We start from the raw sequence: 20,414 nt of genomic DNA on the forward strand, positions 1-20,414 counted from the left end.
TACACATTTAGAGATGAATTTATAGGAACGAATTCCTCCATACTTTAATTTAACCAGAGCTCCAGATAAGAATTAACAAATTGGGGTTTTTACCCACCATTTTTTTACGTAATTGGGTGATAAAGATTTTTAATTGCATTATCAATTTCAGTTCACCCCTCAAGCAAATATCAAATTGGGTTTTTAACCACTAAGCTCCTTTATGTATTGTTTTTTTTCATCAACACAATATTGAATATTTAGGCATGTTACAATCACATTATATCAACCTTAGATGTTTTTCCATCTTAAATATGTGCTAGCTGTTTTATTTAGTTTATTCACTGACGAGCATTGTACATTTTATTTATGTTCAGTTTTAAACGTTCTTCCAGTTTTTTATTTTCTCACAACTTATATAAACTGCAGCTGGTGTCACTAGTTGGGCAGTAACTAATTACCTTTCTAGATCCCATATGATCACCCTACAGTTTAGTTGGGATAGACGTGGGACGGCTAAGTGTTTAGATTTTTATGTGATATGTAGGTGCTGTAAGAAAGTTTTGCCAGTACTTTCACCTATTTGCCAGACCTACTTTTTCAAAAAAAATAATAAGTAGTTCCCAGATTTGAGATATACCTTTCACTTTTTCCAACTGATTTCGTTTTTGACGTAACCCCGTGTTTATCTTTCTAGCAATGTTCTCGTTAAGGTATGCCAACACGCATGTGCGTTTGATGGATGCTTCATAAACGCACTAGCTGAGTTTTGTTTTTATCATAACTTTCCCTATTAAACCTATCAAAAAGAAAAAAGATGAAAACATGTGGACATTTACTTTAGTTTTAAATCATTGTATGTTATCATAAGTCCCGAGCAATTCGAAAAAATATGACAAATGACACATGCTAATTGGATAAACACCGAGAAGATCGAAATATTTTCATATTCACGTGTACCTGTTGAGCAACGGAGAATTTCAACAGGGAACAATTTCAGCTACTTGATGCAGGGCTCTATTTTTGAACGATAGGACATTTCCAATTATAAATATTATAAAATAGATTTATGCTACGACTGTAATCAGATACGGGTAAATAACGCAAACGATAGCGAGTAAAAGCATTGAGAACTCATAGTTTTGGCATATAATTGGGTTTTCCTTTGAATTAATTGGGTTTTTGAACCCTGCAATGGGCAATTGCATTGGGTTTTTAATTATTTTTATTGCGTGATCACGCAAATACGCAGCTTATCTGGCGCTCTGATTTAACACTTAAAAATTTTGGAGTTGAGATGTTTGTTTTTTTCAAAATTAATCTTATATAACTATAGAACATTTTTTGATTTCACTATAGTAAATACAAATTTGTTTGCATTTAATATAAATATACATTTTACATTCATGAATACTTAAAAAAAAATAATGAAATACTGGCAACTGACTAAAATAATGCTGATCCATTAAAGGAAAAAATCCTATCTGTAAAACATTTGTATGTGATATTGCACACACTTTGCACTAATTTCATCAATATAAAATTAAACATTAGCACCTTGAACAATAAAAGAACAATTCGTAATAATAAAAAGTTTTGGCATCATACAATTTCTTGTGTATACATTGTTAAGTTCAATAATAAAAGAACTAAGAAACTGTGAATAATTTTGATCAGATGTGAAAATCTAAAACTAAAACTTTTTGACAACCCTAAAAGGGTTAAAACTAATAGTTTTGTCATTCATCCTACACTGATTTAATAGATAAATCCAGAATTACATGTATAAGACAAATCACTAATTTAAATAAAGAAACAGGGCCAAGGTAAAAATAATTAATCCCTTACTGATATAAAAATGAAGGTCACAGTCAAATTTAAAGAGCTAAACTTTATGAACAAACCAGTTGCAGGGATACAATTGTATATCAAGATAAATATCATATTAAAAAAATATTTGAGTATTGAAAAGGCAAGATAAAATGGTATAAAATATGAATAATGATAAAAACCACTTAACATGTACATAAAAATCAAAATTCAGTTTACATTTTGATATAATGGTAGATCTGTTCAATTGCTTATTTCCCCAAATAATTATAAACATGATACAATGAGTATCAAACCTCAACATCTAGATGAAGAGGACAATACTATGATACACAATACAATTAGTTATAATTTAACAATTTTTGATGAGCATTTTACCATGATTAAAATCGAAGTTTATAAAAAGAATAATAAACTAAATAAAACTCCTTACACTCTACAGATTTACACATCTGCAGCATACTTATATTCTACACTTTTACACATTTACAGCATCCTAACATTCTTTAGAATTTCACATTTACAACTGCTTAATATTCTACACCATTACACATATGCTGCACATTTACATTCTTCAGATTTTCACATCTACAACTCCCTAACATTCTACACTTTTACACATCTACTACTCCCTAACATTTGACACTTTAACACATCTACAGCACCTTAACATTCTTAAGATTTTCACACCTACAATTCACTAACATTCTACAGGTGTACACATCAGCAACTACTCACATTCTACAGATTAACACACCCCCACACACTTATACGGTTTGTTTACTATGAAGTTCTTCCACTGTTCCACCCCATTTTAATTTAAATTGATGGTTCCTCCACACAATTTTTGGATCAAAATGTGATCGTAATATAACACCTGGATATGTGACTTCATTGATAATCCAACCGACAAGAAACTCAAACTTAGAAAAGGGTAATGGTCCTCCCTGAAATACACAAAAAAATATTAAAGTTAAGTAATTGAAAAAAGTTTCATGTGGATATTAGATGGAATAAATCATTAAATAATTTCAGTCTTAAGCTAGAAACAAGGGACATCAATTAACCATAGAAAGAAATACCCCCCCCTCCAAAAATAAAATAAAAATTATAATGGCAAAAAAGATTTTGATGGATGGCTGCTCAATGTCCAGTGAAAACTATTACATGTATATTTATCTGCATGTTTTATTAAATATGGAGATAGTTCCATTTAAATATCCATGTAGCTACAAATGACATATAGATCTTTGGATGACTATGATACATCATCTTGTAGAACACAACCTGTTTTAACATTATGTGTTATTTTTTTTTAATTTGAAAACTCTGTTTCCACTTTAAAATTGATGTTTGCTCTGATACTTAAGTTTAATTTGCAGTTAATGCTTAAATATCTTCTAATCCATAAAAATAATCTGCATGAACATGAAAGAAAAATGACTTCAAGGAGGTTGTGCATTTCCTGTGTTACTAAATATGCACTGCCCACTTCTAATCCTTTGATTTCTGAAACATTCATTTAAAAAAATACCCTTATAAAATATTTAAAGTAATGGGCAAGAGAATCATTTTTGTTGGCCATCTTATAAAAATTCTTTACCTACTTCAGTAAGATCTCTTTTACTATAAGATCTTTTCTAAAAAATACCAGAATATAAGCAAGAAACATCATCTGTATTTAGCAAAAAATATCAAACCAATTATAATTCATTTTGAGATATTAAATAAATAGTCTTACCTCAATAACTCTAATAAGTATATAGTCTAGTAAGAACCAGACAAGACAATGGACTAAGAATACAACAGAACCAGTAAAGTTAAACAGGTAGGACATGGCCCAGGCATTCAGACAGCCTTGTACAATACACTGGGAAAATGGCTCAAAGAATATTGTGGCAGGTGTCATGGATGTCCTCAGTTTACACCATCTGTAAATAAACAATATTTATAGAATAACTAATCGAAGAATTCAAATAGAGAAAAATATTCAATGAGTGACCGAACAACACATTAATTCACGAATACGCGTAGGTCACGAGTTGAATATTTTTTCGATAATTGAATTCTTTGTAAGGAACTAGATCTTTTTTCTACGCATTCAAAATCTGTTTTGATCTGCCGTTATCGATGTCTTGACAACGCCTATTGTTGTATGACGTCAGAGAGTGAAATAACCACATTTATTTCACATGTGAAATTATCGTTTTTTTTTTAATTGGGAAATCAATGTAATTCATTGCAACCAATGTAATAACATGTGTTATCCAAGAAAGTAAGAAGTACAATGATTGGTTTCAAAATACCATGGCTTATAGGTGGAAGGGTTGGCAAGTCATAAAACTAGGTTCAACCAAAGTTTTCAAAATATCCCTGCTTATAGCATTAGAGGTTCATAACAATAAGCCAAGAAAATAAGAAGTACAATGCTCGGTCTTACAAATATCCAAGCTAATAGCATTAGAGGTTTACAGCAGTTCTACATTATGACACACAAATTATTCAACTGTTTGCTTAGAGGACATTACACTTGTTGCTAAGATGACAGGTCGTTTGTCTATTGTACTGTATGTTGACCCCTAGGTGTATTCTGTGTGGTATTGAAATACTGTCTTTTATTTAAGAATTGAATGCTTCTGTTTGTAACTTCATTGGGGTGTAAAATCATTGACCGAAGTACATTTTGTATGAAGTGCAGAATCGCTTCATTCTAAAAATGTGCACACGATTAACACTTTTACAAAGAAGCATTCAATACTTATAATTACATTTTATAGCTAGGATCATGAAAACATGAATTTTATCAATTTTTTATTTAATTCACCTGTGCACTTTATTGTGAGACCTCATGTTATCATGATGATAAGTTTTATTGTGTAATTCAATTGCTTAAGGAATAACACGTGATGTGCAGTTAGCCAATCAGAATAACGTATTACAATGAAACATACATCTAATGTAAATATTTATACTAGTTAGGTAAACTTAAAGGGTAAATACTACAACTAACGTCAACATTAATGTATCCCAAAAAGATATATAATATTAAGCAATTACCCTGCATAAGAACTAACTGAACAAGATACTGTTGATGCATATATTTTTATGGACTTAAGGGAGTACTTGTATTTTTTCGTATATACATTTGTATGATTTCATGGTTTTGTGAAGTCTGCTTACAAGCTTATAGTTAGTTTGAATTTGATTAACTATTTAAATTAATGATTTATCTATACCCACAACATTGATATCCCACAAATAATAATGAATCCATGGTATATCTGACATATTTTACGAAATATTCTGCTATTATTGCAAGAGGTGAGAGGGTTTTTTTTTTTGCTTTATTTTGAAGACCTTTCTGTGAGTTTGAGATGAAGACCAGCGCTGTTCCTTTGCTTTTTGTATGTTTTTTAGTGTGCATGTTCTGATTTTGTGTCATGGATGGATATACATGTGCTATATGGAAGACAGTGTGTATTTACCTGGTCAATCTTTTGTGTAACAGAGGAATAGAGTAAGCACCTGCATTCTGTTGAGCTGTATAGGAACTAACTCTTAATCTATAACCTCTGTAATAAGAAAACAAACAGTATTATATAATGACATGGATCAATTCCACACTAATAAATACTTTATATTGAACACAAATATTCTTTTCAATACATTACTAATTCATATATACATGTTTTAAAAAAGTTTTGTATTTTATGCATGGATAATGTGTTGTCTGTTGTTTAAATGTTATCTTTTTTTTTCGAGTTGGGTGTTGTGGTTAGTAAAATTGAGAATGGAAATAAGGAATATGTTAGAGACAACAACCAAAGAGCAGATAAAACCTGTTGTCTGTTTTATTGTCCGACATTTTTAATCATTCCTATTATCCATTTATGTATTTTGTAGTCTGAAGGCTTACAGCAGAAATGCAATATAAAATTGAGTTTGGAAATTCATATGTATTATTACTGATATATAGACAGACTATCCATAAGACGTAAGTTAATTTAAAAGAAAAATGTGAGGTTTCTCATTTAAGTGACATAAAAGAGGCTGAAGGGATTTCAGAAAAAAACTGGCTATTATTCTATCCATAACAATTTCTCTCCTGGAATTACTTAAATTTACATTATGGCTTTTTCATAACTGAAAATAACACGTCAATAGAACTTACCCATACTTACTTTACTTCAATGTATTTTCGTATCATGTTAATAGTACTAACTTGTTTATAAACATTTCTGCTAAGAAGAAGTCTTCTGCTAGATATTGTGAAAAATGTTTGAGACCCCCTATTTCATCAATGATGTTTTTCCTCATCAGACAGGACATTCCAGTAGCACAATTTATGTTGAAGAAATTAGCTGTTAAATACATTTTAGCATGTTGAGTTGCAAAGTAAATCTGAAATGTAAAAATTTTATAACAAAATAAAACTTCAATAATATATTTTAATAATGGACATATACATTTCATTATCAAATATTTATTAACTTTTATTTTTCAATCATTTTTGCAATCTGATGCAGCTTCCATTTAAGAAGGAAAAAAATATATGTTTGGCAATAAATTAACACTTCACAATTTAGCTGCCGGTACATGTGTGAAATTTGTTTTGCTTCAAAATGAGCCATCACACATATCCAAGTTTATGATATGCACAGATGAATAGAACAAAAGACTACCATTCTCACCTATGGGAAATATATAGGGCATCTTGACCCATTACCTGTCGACAAGCATACTGCTGTTTTGAATATTTTAAAATCTAAATCATATATTCTGTAGCACATGCCCATATTTCCTATCCTGTATCTCAACTGTTCAGAATACCTATAGGGTTTTCACAATTAAGTCTATCATAAAGGGAACAATACACTGCAAAATTTTAATTGAAAGCTTACATCACCTTTTAGGCCTTAGGCCATGTGACTGATACTGATCTGAAAGATTGGTATCTCTAGCTTGTGATATAAATGCTGCCATGAACTGTTTTCTATATATATGTAAATGAATTTAAAGTGAAAAAATACCTTTTCCATATGAGAAGAAAATCCTTTCCTTGTGCATGCATAAGGCATTTGATGAACAAGACCAACATTTTCCTTCATATGAAGAACCATATCCATAAGTGCCTCTTCTTTCACTGCAAAAATGAATGAACATTTATATTTATACATTAAAAAAAAAGTTATTAATTCCATTTAAAACTCTAATGATCTTAAGATTAAGGGAGTTCGCTTCTCAGTTTCAAAGTAATTAACTTTTCAAAACACTAGTTTATATTGATAAGGAATTAATAAAGGAATCCAAAGAGCAAAAAAAATATATAGGTCACCATGCTTGTTTTCGAGATATGAGCCATTGAAATTTTGGCGGGAAAATATTCTCTCTTGACTTTTCATAGCTTTATCATTGACAAGTTAAAGTTCTCAAAAACTGTTAAAAAGTAATTAATTATAGAATAACTAATCGAAGAATTCAAGTAGAGAAAAATATTCAACGAGTGACCGAACAACACATTAATTCACGAATGCGCGTAGACAAAAAATCCAAAACATGACAAGCCAGCTTCCTTAAATAAATGAAGTGAAATTTTTTTGTACATCGTGTTTTAGGGAAACCACAAGTTCCATACCACTTAAATGTATGTGGTTAAACAAAACATGCCGATTTCATTGCAAAATGGGGTTAGAAGATAAATTGTGTTGTTTTATGTGTTCCTGAAAAGCATTCCAAGTCCTGTAAATAGCTGTTGTATTTTTTCTTTCTGATCATTCTGCTTGTATATGAGCATCTTCTATGTGATAATTGTATTGGTAATGAAAAAGTTATATTTCTTTTTAAATTTGGTCATTTTTCATTGATCAAAATGCCTCTTTACTTCTATTTGCAATTAACTTATTATCAATGAAAACTCTCATGCAAAATAAATTTCAAGTACATGTACTTTGATACATTGAGAGGTCAAGATTCTTCCTTGAGAATGCTAACAGACAATTGTTAAAGGTCAAGACGACAAAACCTGTAACTGTACACCAATATTTCTATTTTGGGTATGTTGAAAGATCTAAGAGTGTTTTATCTTAACATGACTCAAATTTTTGTGGACACATGCATACTTTCACATGGATTGCTATTTCTTAAATAATGTTAATGAGATCCAAATTACGAAAAATATCTGAATATGCTTCCTGAAAAACAAATATATACATGTGCATATATAATGTACAGACTGAAATATGATGTACAAAAAAAAACACTTACTTTTAATTCCACTATCACTAACCAATATCATATCATATTTAGCAGCCTCATACCCAATAGCCATGTTGTTTACTTTTGGATTAGGCCCAACATGTTTTCCTCCTAAAAGATAAGATACAGAAGATGTAGCTTTGTTTGAACAAATATTGCTTTGAGCCAATCCTTTGAGTTATGGAGATATGCTTAGAATAGCAAGATTAGAACATTTTATTTATAAGTTATATAATTCTGAATATTGCAGCTGAAAATTACGATGCTTGGCTTGTACTGAACCTAGTTTCACAATCCTGAAATACTGTTTGAATAATTATCATTATTTCTTATCGATAAATCATCTTCTTACTTCAAATCATAGAGATGATATTTTATAAATTTGATATATTTTTGGACTGTATGCAAGACACTATTTAAAAATTCAGTTCATTTTCAACTTTTTTTCTTTCAAAGTGGTATGAAATTTTAATAAAATCTCAAGTGGGAAAAAAATTCATATGAGCAAGGGGAAGCAAGCTTTAGCTAGTATACTTCATTTTAAGTCTATGTATAAACATGTTGAGATTGATCTCTGATGAAACAGCTACAATAATAACTTGTCGATTTGATACATTAATTTGATATTACATTTTACTTAGATGTACCTTCAACCTGATTAATCTCAAAATACTTATCTTCTCATTCTAATTAATAACATTTCAATCTTATCAATAATTATATAGCTTTTTCATATAGATTTTCAAAATACAGGATCCATCTGTCTGCTTGAACATTAGTTAATTACATCCCTGTTCAGTAATACAATATATTACATTGACAGTCGGCTAGATCAATATCCGGCACGATTTTTTCTTTTGTAGAAAACATCTCTTCGCTTCCATCATCTGATGTCAAATTCAAATTATCTTCTTCTATCATATATATATAATTATGGCTATTTCAGTAATTTTGAAAATTTGCAGACTAAGACTTATCATAGGCATGACTGATCTGTCAGAACAAACTGAAGAAGACTGCAAAAAATGTTGTTTCCTAATATTTCAATACAACATAATTCCCAAATGTGCACGTTGGTAAATACAATTTTGTTATTTATCAATACACTGTAATGGGCTAAAGCTGCATCCTATCTTTCCATGTGTCATAGGTTAACTCAAAGTAGACATATACTGAGAAATAAATATTTATAGATTAGATGAAACAGATTGGGAAGATTTGGAATCCCCCTTTCCTCCCATAAATGTACCATTGAATTGGGAATTGCCAGTTTCATGCTGGTAGTTTTCTCCTGTCAGTTTTAACATTGCTCTCATTGCATAAACAATCAATTTTTCATGTCCATACATTATAGAACAATTGTAATGGACATTGACAACAATACTATATCCTAATAATAAGATCTAAATCAGTCATATCTACAGTTTATATGTATAACTGTTCAGACAAATTAAGAGAGTTAGTGTACAAACCTATAAATATTTTACTGTCCACATCAGGATATTTCTGTACAAGACTCTGAACAACCATAATTGCTGAATCCATTTCATCTTGGATGCAAAACATTAACTCATACTGAAAAAAATGATATCAATCTTAATAGTGGCATACTCTCTCTATATATATATATATTTGTTAAGTAAATGCTTCAATACTAGCTGTAAATAAAGAATTATTGTTTTTATCATTGGGGAAAATTAAGACTAGAAACGTCTGTAAAAAAAACCATCTCCCATTTCAAATTAAGGTAGCATAAAATTTATCAGTTAGCAGCATATCCTGTTATAACAAAAATTGGTCCTGCATTTGTGTAAATTTGTTCCACAATTGCAATAAATTCAAATGTACATTTGTTTTGACTGAAGTTCAAGTGGACTTAGAACTGAACGTTTTTCCCACCTTCTGAAATTCTCTGTAGGGGATTTTGAAGCACAGACTTACCTATATAATGTTTTAAAACCATAAACATTGTGTTTTTAAACAAATATATATGTGCTTAAAAGAGGAACGAAAGATATCAAAGGGACAGCAAAACTCACAAATCGAAAAACAAACTGACACCGCCATGGCCAAAAATGAAAAAGACAAAGAGACAAACAACAGCACGCATGACACAACATAGAAAACTAAAGAATAAGCAACACGAGCCCCATTAAATGTCATATAAAGTCCTATGAGTTGTCTGTTTTGAGTTATTCAGTTGATAATATATGGAGGATTTATGAAAAAAAGGTCAACATCTCTCATGGGTGGAAAACCACCATTAATCAGGAAAGGTCAACAGGTCTGATGGAACAACATTCAGATAGGCAGAAGATTTATGCCCAGAAAGATATGTTTTAACCCTTTCCTCCATTGAATTTTTTGTTTTGCATACTCGATTCGCATAGGATTTTTCAATAAAATGCAGAAAATATGCTTTAAAGTATTAATGCAATGCGAAAAAGAAATATTTCATCAAATAAATTCAAGTTGGATATTCCTATGATATTCCTTTTCATATTGGATACAAATTTTATTAAGTCTACTGCAGACACTTTGTAGTCAAAGCGTTTCAACTGAGGTACTACACAGGCGTCATTATGGAGTAAAGGGGGTGGTGTCAAAAGGCATCACAATGGAGGAAAGGGTTAAACCATATACAGTACAAGAACAATACATCAAAAGGTAGCACAGTAAAAGCTTTTTTGACAGAACTGGGCATAACATGTTTCCATGAAATCTTTTCCAAGTTATTTTTATATGACATACACAGAAAAACAACTGAAACAAAGCATTTTGAAAAACAAGTTCAGAAATTTTTCAATTTAAAATTGCAAATAACATCATTATAAGATTTAGCAATTATGAAATAATACCCTTTTAAGGACAAGTTAAAATTGCACTGTGCTTGTCAAAATTTGCATATGTATATATGAACATTTCAGGATGAAAATACTTTTTTTTTAAATGACTGTAACACTTATGAAATCAAAGCAATGACTTTCTTTTTTTTACGAAGTTGTTCATATCCTTTTTACTTATGTGTTTATATTACAAAGTGATTTTCTTCTTAAAAAAAACAATGTTTCTCATGTAGCATAATTTAATCAAAAAGGAAAAGCAAGTAGATATGATTAATTATTCAATGACCTATCAATATTGTGACCTCAGACATTGATCTTTATTTAAGAACTACTTTGGTATTATGGGTGTTTTCTTTTTATTACATTGCCTTCCAAAGGCAAATAAGGTTAATCTCTTGTATGAATAACACATAAGGCAGTTCTGCCAATGAGGTGTAAATTTATAAAATTATCACACTTACAACCTGTGAAAAACTTTTTTGTATTTAGTAAAAATGCATTAATTTGTGAGTATGAAAAAGTAAACATCCTGTATTATGCTAGGTCATCTGGTCACTTCCTCAACTCATTAAATCCACTTAAATCCTCTTAAAGGGAATATCCAGATTATTTGTGGATAATTTTTCAAGGACTTCCTGGATGATCATACAAATATATTGCAGAAAAGGTTTTACATCCTAAAATTACTCTGATAAAAATTAATTTCAAGTATCTTTGGATTGGATTTTTTCTGTTGACTTGTTTTATTAAAGGCTATACTTCATATACATACACAGTTGATGGGAATGTTGTTAGTCTAATTATGCTGATATTAAATTTTATACATTTTTTTTTTCAATTGTTCTCCATTCCACAAAGTATTATGTTTTGATATTACTTAAGCTTGATAATGTTAAGTTATCATAAAATTGACTAAAAGACCGAAATAAGGACATATAGATCCTCTTCAACTTTCTTGATCATTTATATTGTTGGATTGCTGTTTCATTAACAGATGAGGTCAAACATCATTTCATTGATATTTAATAAAGACATTGCAAATGCATTAAAGACTTCCAAGGAGTAAATTATTAGAAGACTTGTGTATTGATTACTGCAGTGTACCACATCTGATAAGTAATTACTGTTCATAATGGTTCCCACAGGGACGAAAACAATTGTACAAATGTTGTTTACTATATTAGCATCAGCTGCTCTGCAAAGAAATGTATTTTTCTTAATTCTTCGATTGCATGAATGTCAAATATGGTTTTCCAAATTAGCATCAATGCTCTGTAAACTATTGTGTTTTGTAACTGTTGAATGGATCATAGTTAGTATACTAAAAACAAAGTCAGAACCTGACTCCAAATTATAACATTCCTAACTTATAAGACTAATGGTTTATTAAAATTGATATAATTGTCCTTGAATATGCACGCAATATTTACAATATTAGTAAACAAAGTTACAAACAACAAATCAATCATAAAATTGAAGGAACCATGTTTCTTTATAAATCAAATGTAGACTAAACATGTATATATATCAGGAACTTTAATATCAGTATCTCCTTAATTATCAGCTTCATTTCCAATGGAAAATGGCTTCCCAATTTCAATCTGAGAACTCCGAAGATTTCAAATAATTATAATTATAAACAAGAGACACATTACTTGTAGTAGCCTTTTTAGTGACTTGAAGTGTTCTATTTAATCCTTATTTTGGCATACTGAGTTTAAACATGTATCTTCAGGCAAAATGTTTTCAACAGATGTGACAGGACATGAAATCGTCACAGTTCTTTTTTTGCACTATACAGATAGCACCTTTAACACATGTAAATATGCATATATAGTTAATGGGAAAATAACATTCTGAAACTATGACTACTTAATTTCTTGGCTTTACAGATTGGACCAGTATGAAACAGCAGTAAACTTCCATTATTTAGATTACTTTTTTCAGTATAGTATGCTTAATATTGCTTGGAACTGGTAACCTCTTTGGAGCTTAATGGACAGTTTATAATATACTGTGTTTCAGTGATAACAAGAATACCACTTTGGCTATAATGTACTTGTTGGATTGCTGTCTCATATATTAACTTCTTAATAAGAAATTCCATACAGGAATACTTGTATACATAATATGATTTCAAAAGACGACTGATCTACCATGGCCAGGTATAGCACCTCAGAGATATAATAGAAAAACTGAAGAAGTCAATGAATGAATTGTCACAAAGATACTTTCAACAGTACAATCATTTATAACTGCTAAATTCATGCACTAAGTTATTCATCTTCAAGTGATAATTGGATATTAATGTCTTTGTTCAAGATTCAACGTTTAAATCTAAATCATTGCAATAACATTTGAAATTTCTCAAGCATTTACAATTTGAACAGTTTCCAATTTTTTTATGCAATAAAATCATCTTATGAACAATGTGGCTCAACCAAGAATTATTCAATTCAGGAGTTTCTCACTTTCTGTATCAGACAAAAGCATGCCTATTTCATCAATAAACAATAAATATACAGATATCCCACATGGGTACTCCCATCTGTTTTATAATTAATTCCTGGTAATCATTATTATGCAACTGTAAGGACTCTGCAGTATTTTGTAGATAGATAACAAACAAGAGGCCTATATGAGTTCCTAAATCCAAATATTGAAGTTTCTAAGAAAACAAATTCATTTAAAACTTACAAGAGGCAGACTAAGTGAAATGTGAAGACAACAAATGTATTTATGGTCCTTGGGCTATTTTTTAAAAATGAAGGTCTGCATGGAAAGGTGGGCCCTGTCTGGTGGACATGTTGACCTTGCAATAATTCTATGTAACAAATATAAATATCAATTCTCTCATACAAGTGAAAATTGTCAATTCAAGCTGATACTAATAAGTTTATCAAACAATCATGGCAATATATACTATAACAATGTCAATGAAATGGTAAAAATTTCAACATATAGATTAACATGCACTCTGTACAATAATATGTAGCTTAACTTTTTTTTCTCAAGGTTGTAAGGTATATAGACACATTAGCATTATGTTATGACAGTATGTGTAACATGGTGACAGATAGGGGTGAAAGATGACCAAACTGTGTGTCATTTTATTATTATTTATACACAGATTAATATGGTTATCCCAATTACCTCAATTTTCACATGTTCTACATTCTGTACATAGTTTGTGTCCTGTACCAATTAATCATTTCATTTAAACCGTTTACATGTATAAAGTAGCTTGTGAAAATACGAAAAATATCAGGTCAATGTTGTCTACTTATAAACTCATAACTACAGGAGTTCAACTTTTCATCCCATAAATACATGTACATGTATTGAATAGCTTGTGAAAACAAGAAAATATCAGGGCAATGTTGTCAAAACTACAAGAGTTCAAACTTTCTTCATATATATTCATGTACATGTATAAAGAAGATTGGGTAAACAAGAAAAAAACAGGGCAATTTTGTTTACTTATCATACTACAGGAAACCATCTTTTCTTCCCATAAATAAATACATGTATATACAATATTGTATTTCGTTTCATCTGTTCATGGAAGTATTATAATATTGAATATAATACTTCCATGTCTGTCTAAATGTGTGATTAAGATTGTGAAAACTAGAAAATATACCAGCAATGTTGTCTACTTATCATAACTGCAGGAGTTCAACTTTTCTTCCCATAAATTCATGTACATGAAAACAAGAAAATATAAGAATACATACATGTACATGATGTACATGTATGTAAACACAATCATATTGTTTTTGTGTTATAAGCTCACCAGGAGCCCTAAGTTGATGGATAAATTCTTATATATCCTTTTATCTTATCTTATCATTATAGAAAATTTTGCTAGGTCTTGGCCAGTTTATAACATCATGGAAGTCAATACATGTATAATACTTCCATGATAACACTCAGTTTATAAATTTCTTTTATACTGAGTATTCACCAATAACAAATTAAAAGACTAGGTAAAAATGAACAATGTAAGGTGTAAATTTTGCTACTTTGAATGAGGTGTGGAAGTATCTGACATAACTAGATATCATTAAACCAAATCAGACAAATATAGTTGATACACATCTGTTCCTCATTAGAACACATTACTTTTAATCATCTTCACTCCAAAGATCCACCACACATGATGATACATCACGATATAATGCGAAAAATTTATAATTATATTAAGTTTGAACTGTTGTTTCATTTTGTTTTTGAGCATGGGTTGTCTTCTCTAGTTCAAATTATATAAGAAATATCAGACCTGCTGTTTATATCCATTAACATTTTCTACTTCAGGGAACATTGTATTCTAAGAATTTTCTTTATTTCTAAATTTGATGGTTTCATGGTTTAGATAAAAGTCAAATTAAAAAAAAACATATTTTGCATGAAGCTACTTCAAGCCTTGCTTCAAAATAGACTGCGTCCCTTGACTTTTATGAATTACTACAGCATATCGAAACAAAATAACAGTAAATAAAATGATATTTATAGTACTGATTTAATCTCAACAGATATACCATGTGCGAACAAAATGTTGGCAAATGCTTCATTTAGAACTGTTCCAACTGAGCATGTTGTTATATAAATACAACAGTAGAACTGTCTCGGATATCAATGCTTTGTAACTCATTGTAAAACCTCTTATAAAACCTCAAAAATTTATTCCTAATAGGATTAGGGTTAAAGGTAAGATAAACTGTCAAGGTTAAAATGCCCTTGGGAGAAAATGCAGATCAACAAATACAACATTTTCTATCAAAAAATTGATATGTGAAGAATGTACTTTAAAGTAACTGAAAACGTTAATTCAAAAATTTTGGATGTCATAATGTGAAACATGGTTAATTGATATTAATAGTGTTGTTAACCTAGCTTGAGGTTATCTTGTTCATCACAGCTGACCTAACCAAATTCCATTACTACTCATGTGCAAACACACAACACAGTATGTAGTAATTAACATGACAGCCATTCACACATCCTGATAGTAATCATAACCAAACTTACATAATGTGTTTCAATTATGAATGGCATACAAATTAATTTTTAAGTGGTACCGTATACTGTAGGCCTAACTTCCATGCATGGTCCTAGCATGGATTCATGAGTTTTTTATATCTGAATTTTCAGAAGTACAATTTTTGAAATTTTTAGATTAAATATGAACCAAAAAAAAAATAAGTTCCTATACATATCCATGTATTTTCTTTACATTATACATAGAGTTGTTATCAAGACACATCAAAATGTATTGAGTCTGTCACTGGCTTCTGTACAATAGTGATGGGGCAGTGCAATCAATCAATAATCAGAAATATTGAGAGAGGTACTATCAATTTGTAATCTTTATTTCTTTTTTATTTCTTCATACAAATCAATTACCATCTTATTTATGTAATTGAATATTGTGATACTTTTTTAAATACAACTAAAAAAATTAATAATATAAAAACTGATGTTAAATTCAAGGTTCAGGAAACGGTCATATTTTCCGATCACTTCAAATTGCATTCTTCCTCATCTATATCATATATATTTTTGTAATTGAAATAGGAAAAAGATCCAATTATTTATTTGATTATCATGAACATTGTAAACATAATAGATTATTAGCATTGTTATAGGTCTTCTTCATTGTTAGATACATTCCTTACAACAATAATATGGATGTACAATAAAACTTGGAAAAGGTTAAGTCTACATGAATATGCATGGCTTCACTTCCAAGGGTCCAAATCTGGCATCAGGAGCAAAATCAATTTTAGTGCAATTATGCAAAATGGTATCAATCGATGAAGAAATAGACTGAAATGGTGCTATACAAACTTCTGTACCACATGTACAAATGTATCATTACGCTAAGTCCATCAGGGAAAACATAATAAATTTCCGTTAAAAAAAAGGTTCTAGATCAATTTGTGCCAAGAGCTGAGAAAATGTTAAATTGACACTCTATAATGAAAGTATTTACAATGTACCAGCAGTGGCAAATCCCAGGCGACGGTTCCAAGGGTTGGAATCCCCTTTTTTGGGACGATCAATGCATTTGAATTGGGACATGTACATGTAGTTGGAACCCCCCTTAGTTACTCCTAAGTTGGGAACTCTCTTTAAAATTTGCTGGATCCACCACTCAACAGCCCTGAAAAAAAGCTTTGCGTCTTCTTACCTGTGGGTATTTTATGCTGAAGAATGTCTCTAAGTTTTCATAAAGGTGAGGGTCAACTCCAACAACTGGTTTTAATATTGTCACTCCTGGGAGTTCTTCTAAAGGTACTACTGGTGTTAATTTTCTGCTTAACTTCCATTTCCTGAAATTCAAATAAAACATTTTTTAAATTATGCATTATATATTTTATTTCCCCTTTCCAAAATATACCTTCTACAAATTTGCTTCACATGCAGGGACTGGGTTGTTGACTACTTCGTGTTGTCTGCTATCAGCCTTTTTTAAGTTATTAATTTAAACCATAATGCATACCGATTCCCCTCCTTTAACAAAAAAATGTACTTTCTAAAATCAGATTCTATTCAAGAATGTAAGTAATAATTAGCAAGTTAGGAGCTGACTATGCGGTTAAGGCTATGCTCATTGCTGAAGGCCATACAGTAACCATAATAACTAAGTTGTTATATATATAATTAATTTCTGTGTCATTTGGTCCCTTGTGGAGAGTTGTCTCGGAAATCATACCACATCTTTTTTTATATTAGCATGGTGTGATATTTTATCTACATCTGAATGAAATTTGATTTTCATAGTGAAAAGTTTTGTGCACAGAAATATGTATTGGTGCAATGTCTTTTCTTAAAGTGTTTTGTGACCTTTCATAGCCTTCTTTTCAGTTTTGGTTCTGCTCATTGTTATACAGTACTGCAGTAACCTACATGTAGTACTACATATCCTTGAACTTTGATCAAAAAGTTGAGCTATTAGTACATGTAATTGGTAATCATGTGGTACCACAGCTCCTTATTCCTTTATCAGTGCAATATTATTTCCACAAACATGTAATTGTAGACGGATCTAATTTTTTTGACTTCATAATAATTTTACAGGGTGTTAAGGCCATATATATATTATATATGTATATAATATATGGTAACAGCAAAGCATCATGGTCTTTTTCTTTTGTGCAAGATTGATTTTTTAACTTCCAAACCATTTCCATTCATTTTTAATTGACTAATCATCACTGGTTAATTGTATGTGATAAATGATCATGTTGTGATAAACAAACAATTGTATATCATTATGATGACTGTACTAATCAAATTTACAGGTATTTCTTGATGGTACATTGACCTCATTGTACAAGTACAAAATGTACGAATACATGATATAATGGATGAAATGACTGTTGATATTTATCTCATAATAATTTTGTTTTATAAATTTTAAAATTTTTAATATAATTTTAAGCTATTTTATGAATTACATACATATCAACTGCTATCATTAGGGTATTATGATTAATTGATTGTTGGTTGCTTTACGCCGCATTAGCACAAAAAGGCTATATCACGGCGATATATTGTGATTACAAAATTTAAGTACCTAAGGAATAAATATTACTCCTGGTTTATCCTGCCGATGATGATCACCAAGATGCTTGCCGAACATTCAAATAATGCAGGGATGCAGGCAATCCCCTCTTAATTGTAAAGGATGTCATAAAGGAGGGTATAATTGACAATTTTTTCCATTTAAGGACTTAGCTTGAAAGTGGTCTACATTGTTTTGCATGACATTTAAAAAAAATAAAATATATAAAATAAATGAAGATTAGGTCGATCTGGACCCCTACAGTCAAGAAGACCACTTACAATGTACTGTTTTGGTTGAGATGTTTGGACTTTTGTAATGTTGTACATGTATTCATTGTGATTTCATCAATTGTTTAACAAGTTTCTGACATGCATTACGCTAGTGAATGGTCATGATGGTTTAGCCAGTGGTACATGTAGGAATCAAAGCTTACAAAAATGATTAATCTGATCCAAAGCCCTAAATTTTGTTGGGGTTTCTTGTAATTTTGTAAACATGTTTAAGATCACTTTCACTCTTTGGTTCTTCTCAGACTATTATTGTGCTGGCAATTATAAATTAAATACTATCATGATTTTTAAAAGGACAAATACAGATCAAAATCATTTAGAAAATGTCGTATTTTTCCGAGTATTCAATTTACAGCCCATAGACATTTAATACATGTACAACATTGTACATGATAACAGTACACATGTTTGACAGACACTGAGACAGTGAGACTAATACTGATAGTTATGTTGTTTATGTTGAATACATTACATGATAAAGCAGCACGCGATAATCTAAGCTTGTTTGTTTAAAAAATATGGTTAGAAGTCTGACGTTTTTTATATTTATTTCCCTCAGTTTAAAACCATTTATTCATTTAAAGGAGAAGGATAGGTCTACTGCCCAACCCATCAATAATCATTGAATCATGGAAAAGATTATGCTTCGCAGCTAAAGTATTAAAATTATAGGATATCTGTAACTTACCCATACACTATTGCTAAAATATGTAAGAGGAAATTAAAACACCACACTGAAAATAAAAGTATAGCTAGTCCTAAAAGAGTGTAATCCAAACTTTCCATTTCATGTCTGTATTTCGCGTTTTTCCTCACCAGCCGGTCATCATACTCCCATAATACAACAATCGATGTGGGCGTGACACTATTTCCGCTATTAATGTTTTCAATCGGGAGTCATTTTCCTGTATCGTAAAACGTTTGGATGACTAGGTGACTCAGTCAAGAAAATGGTGATTCATGCATGACAAGTAGGCGTGACTTAGGGCATTTAATTAAATGCGGCAAATTTAAATGAATTAAGATTGCAAAACAATACAATACAATATGCAGTCATATTTTGCATGTGTGAAATATACATAAATAAATGTAATTTAACCAGGAGGACAGACTTTCACTGATATATAGTTTATATATAAATCTACACAATTTTTCTTGTAAGACAATATTGACTGTAGTGAATACATTTTTAAATTTAAGAATATTTAAAACATTTGTACAACAATAGTGTGGTAAATATTTGTATCGTTCTTTTTAAAAAAAAAGGACAAGACATTACATAATGGAATTCATCGCCGATGTCAGCAGATTCACAAAGGTGACATAGTCTCTCGGGTCTTAGAACAGTTTGCCACCTCCCTGTCTCCACTGGCAAACGGTGATTGCCACATCTAAATTTACATGGTTTTAGTGCATTTTTTAACGATAAAACTGAAATATAATTTTCAAATTTAAGTTCTGTTTTGAATAATGAATAATTTATAACATAGACCTTTTGAGGATTGATTTACATTTGCAAGCCATTCTTGTCTATACTGATCTTTTAACTTTTGTTAAAGGGGCACTAGCTGTCAAATTCATGGTCACCGATTTGACTCAAATTCTCATATTTGATTTATAACAATGCAAAACATTTATCCA

General features: G+C 30.3%; 1 protein-coding gene across 1 annotated transcript; it reads right to left on the minus strand.

Moving 5' to 3' along the window:
- Positions 1–1,956: 1,956 nt before the first annotated feature.
- On the minus strand, positions 1,957–19,643 carry LOC143073050 (ceramide glucosyltransferase-like). Its single transcript, XM_076248291.1, has 9 exons — positions 19,462–19,643; positions 17,104–17,245; positions 9,537–9,639; positions 8,074–8,175; positions 6,840–6,952; positions 6,032–6,210; positions 5,295–5,381; positions 3,551–3,740; positions 1,957–2,756 (listed from the first exon to the last, which is right to left on the minus strand). The coding sequence occupies exons 1-9, from the start codon at positions 19,557–19,559 to the stop codon at positions 2,577–2,579; spliced, it is 1,194 nt and encodes a 397-aa protein (XP_076104406.1). The 5' UTR covers positions 19,560–19,643; the 3' UTR covers positions 1,957–2,576.
- Positions 19,644–20,414: the final 771 nt, after the last annotated feature.

The sequence above is a fragment of the Mytilus galloprovincialis genome, chromosome 1 (genome assembly GCF_965363235.1).
Source record: "Mytilus galloprovincialis chromosome 1, xbMytGall1.hap1.1, whole genome shotgun sequence".
NCBI lineage: Eukaryota > Metazoa > Mollusca > Bivalvia > Mytilida > Mytilidae > Mytilus > Mytilus galloprovincialis.

What these genes read in the sequence shown, in the direction of transcription:
- LOC143073050 (XM_076248291.1), bottom strand. Translation starts at nt 19,559, where the DNA reads ATGGAAAGTTTGGATTACACTCTTTTAGGACTAGCTATACTTTTATTT. An exon ending in TCAGCATAAAATACCCACAG is followed by an intron (nt 9,640 to 17,103) that starts GTAAGAAGACGC and finishes CATTTTTTTCAG; the next exon opens with TATGAGTTAATGTTTTGCAT. An exon ending in GCAGAAATGTTTATAAACAA is followed by an intron (nt 5,382 to 6,031) that starts GTTAGTACTATT and finishes TTCTTATTACAG; the next exon opens with AGGTTATAGATTAAGAGTTA.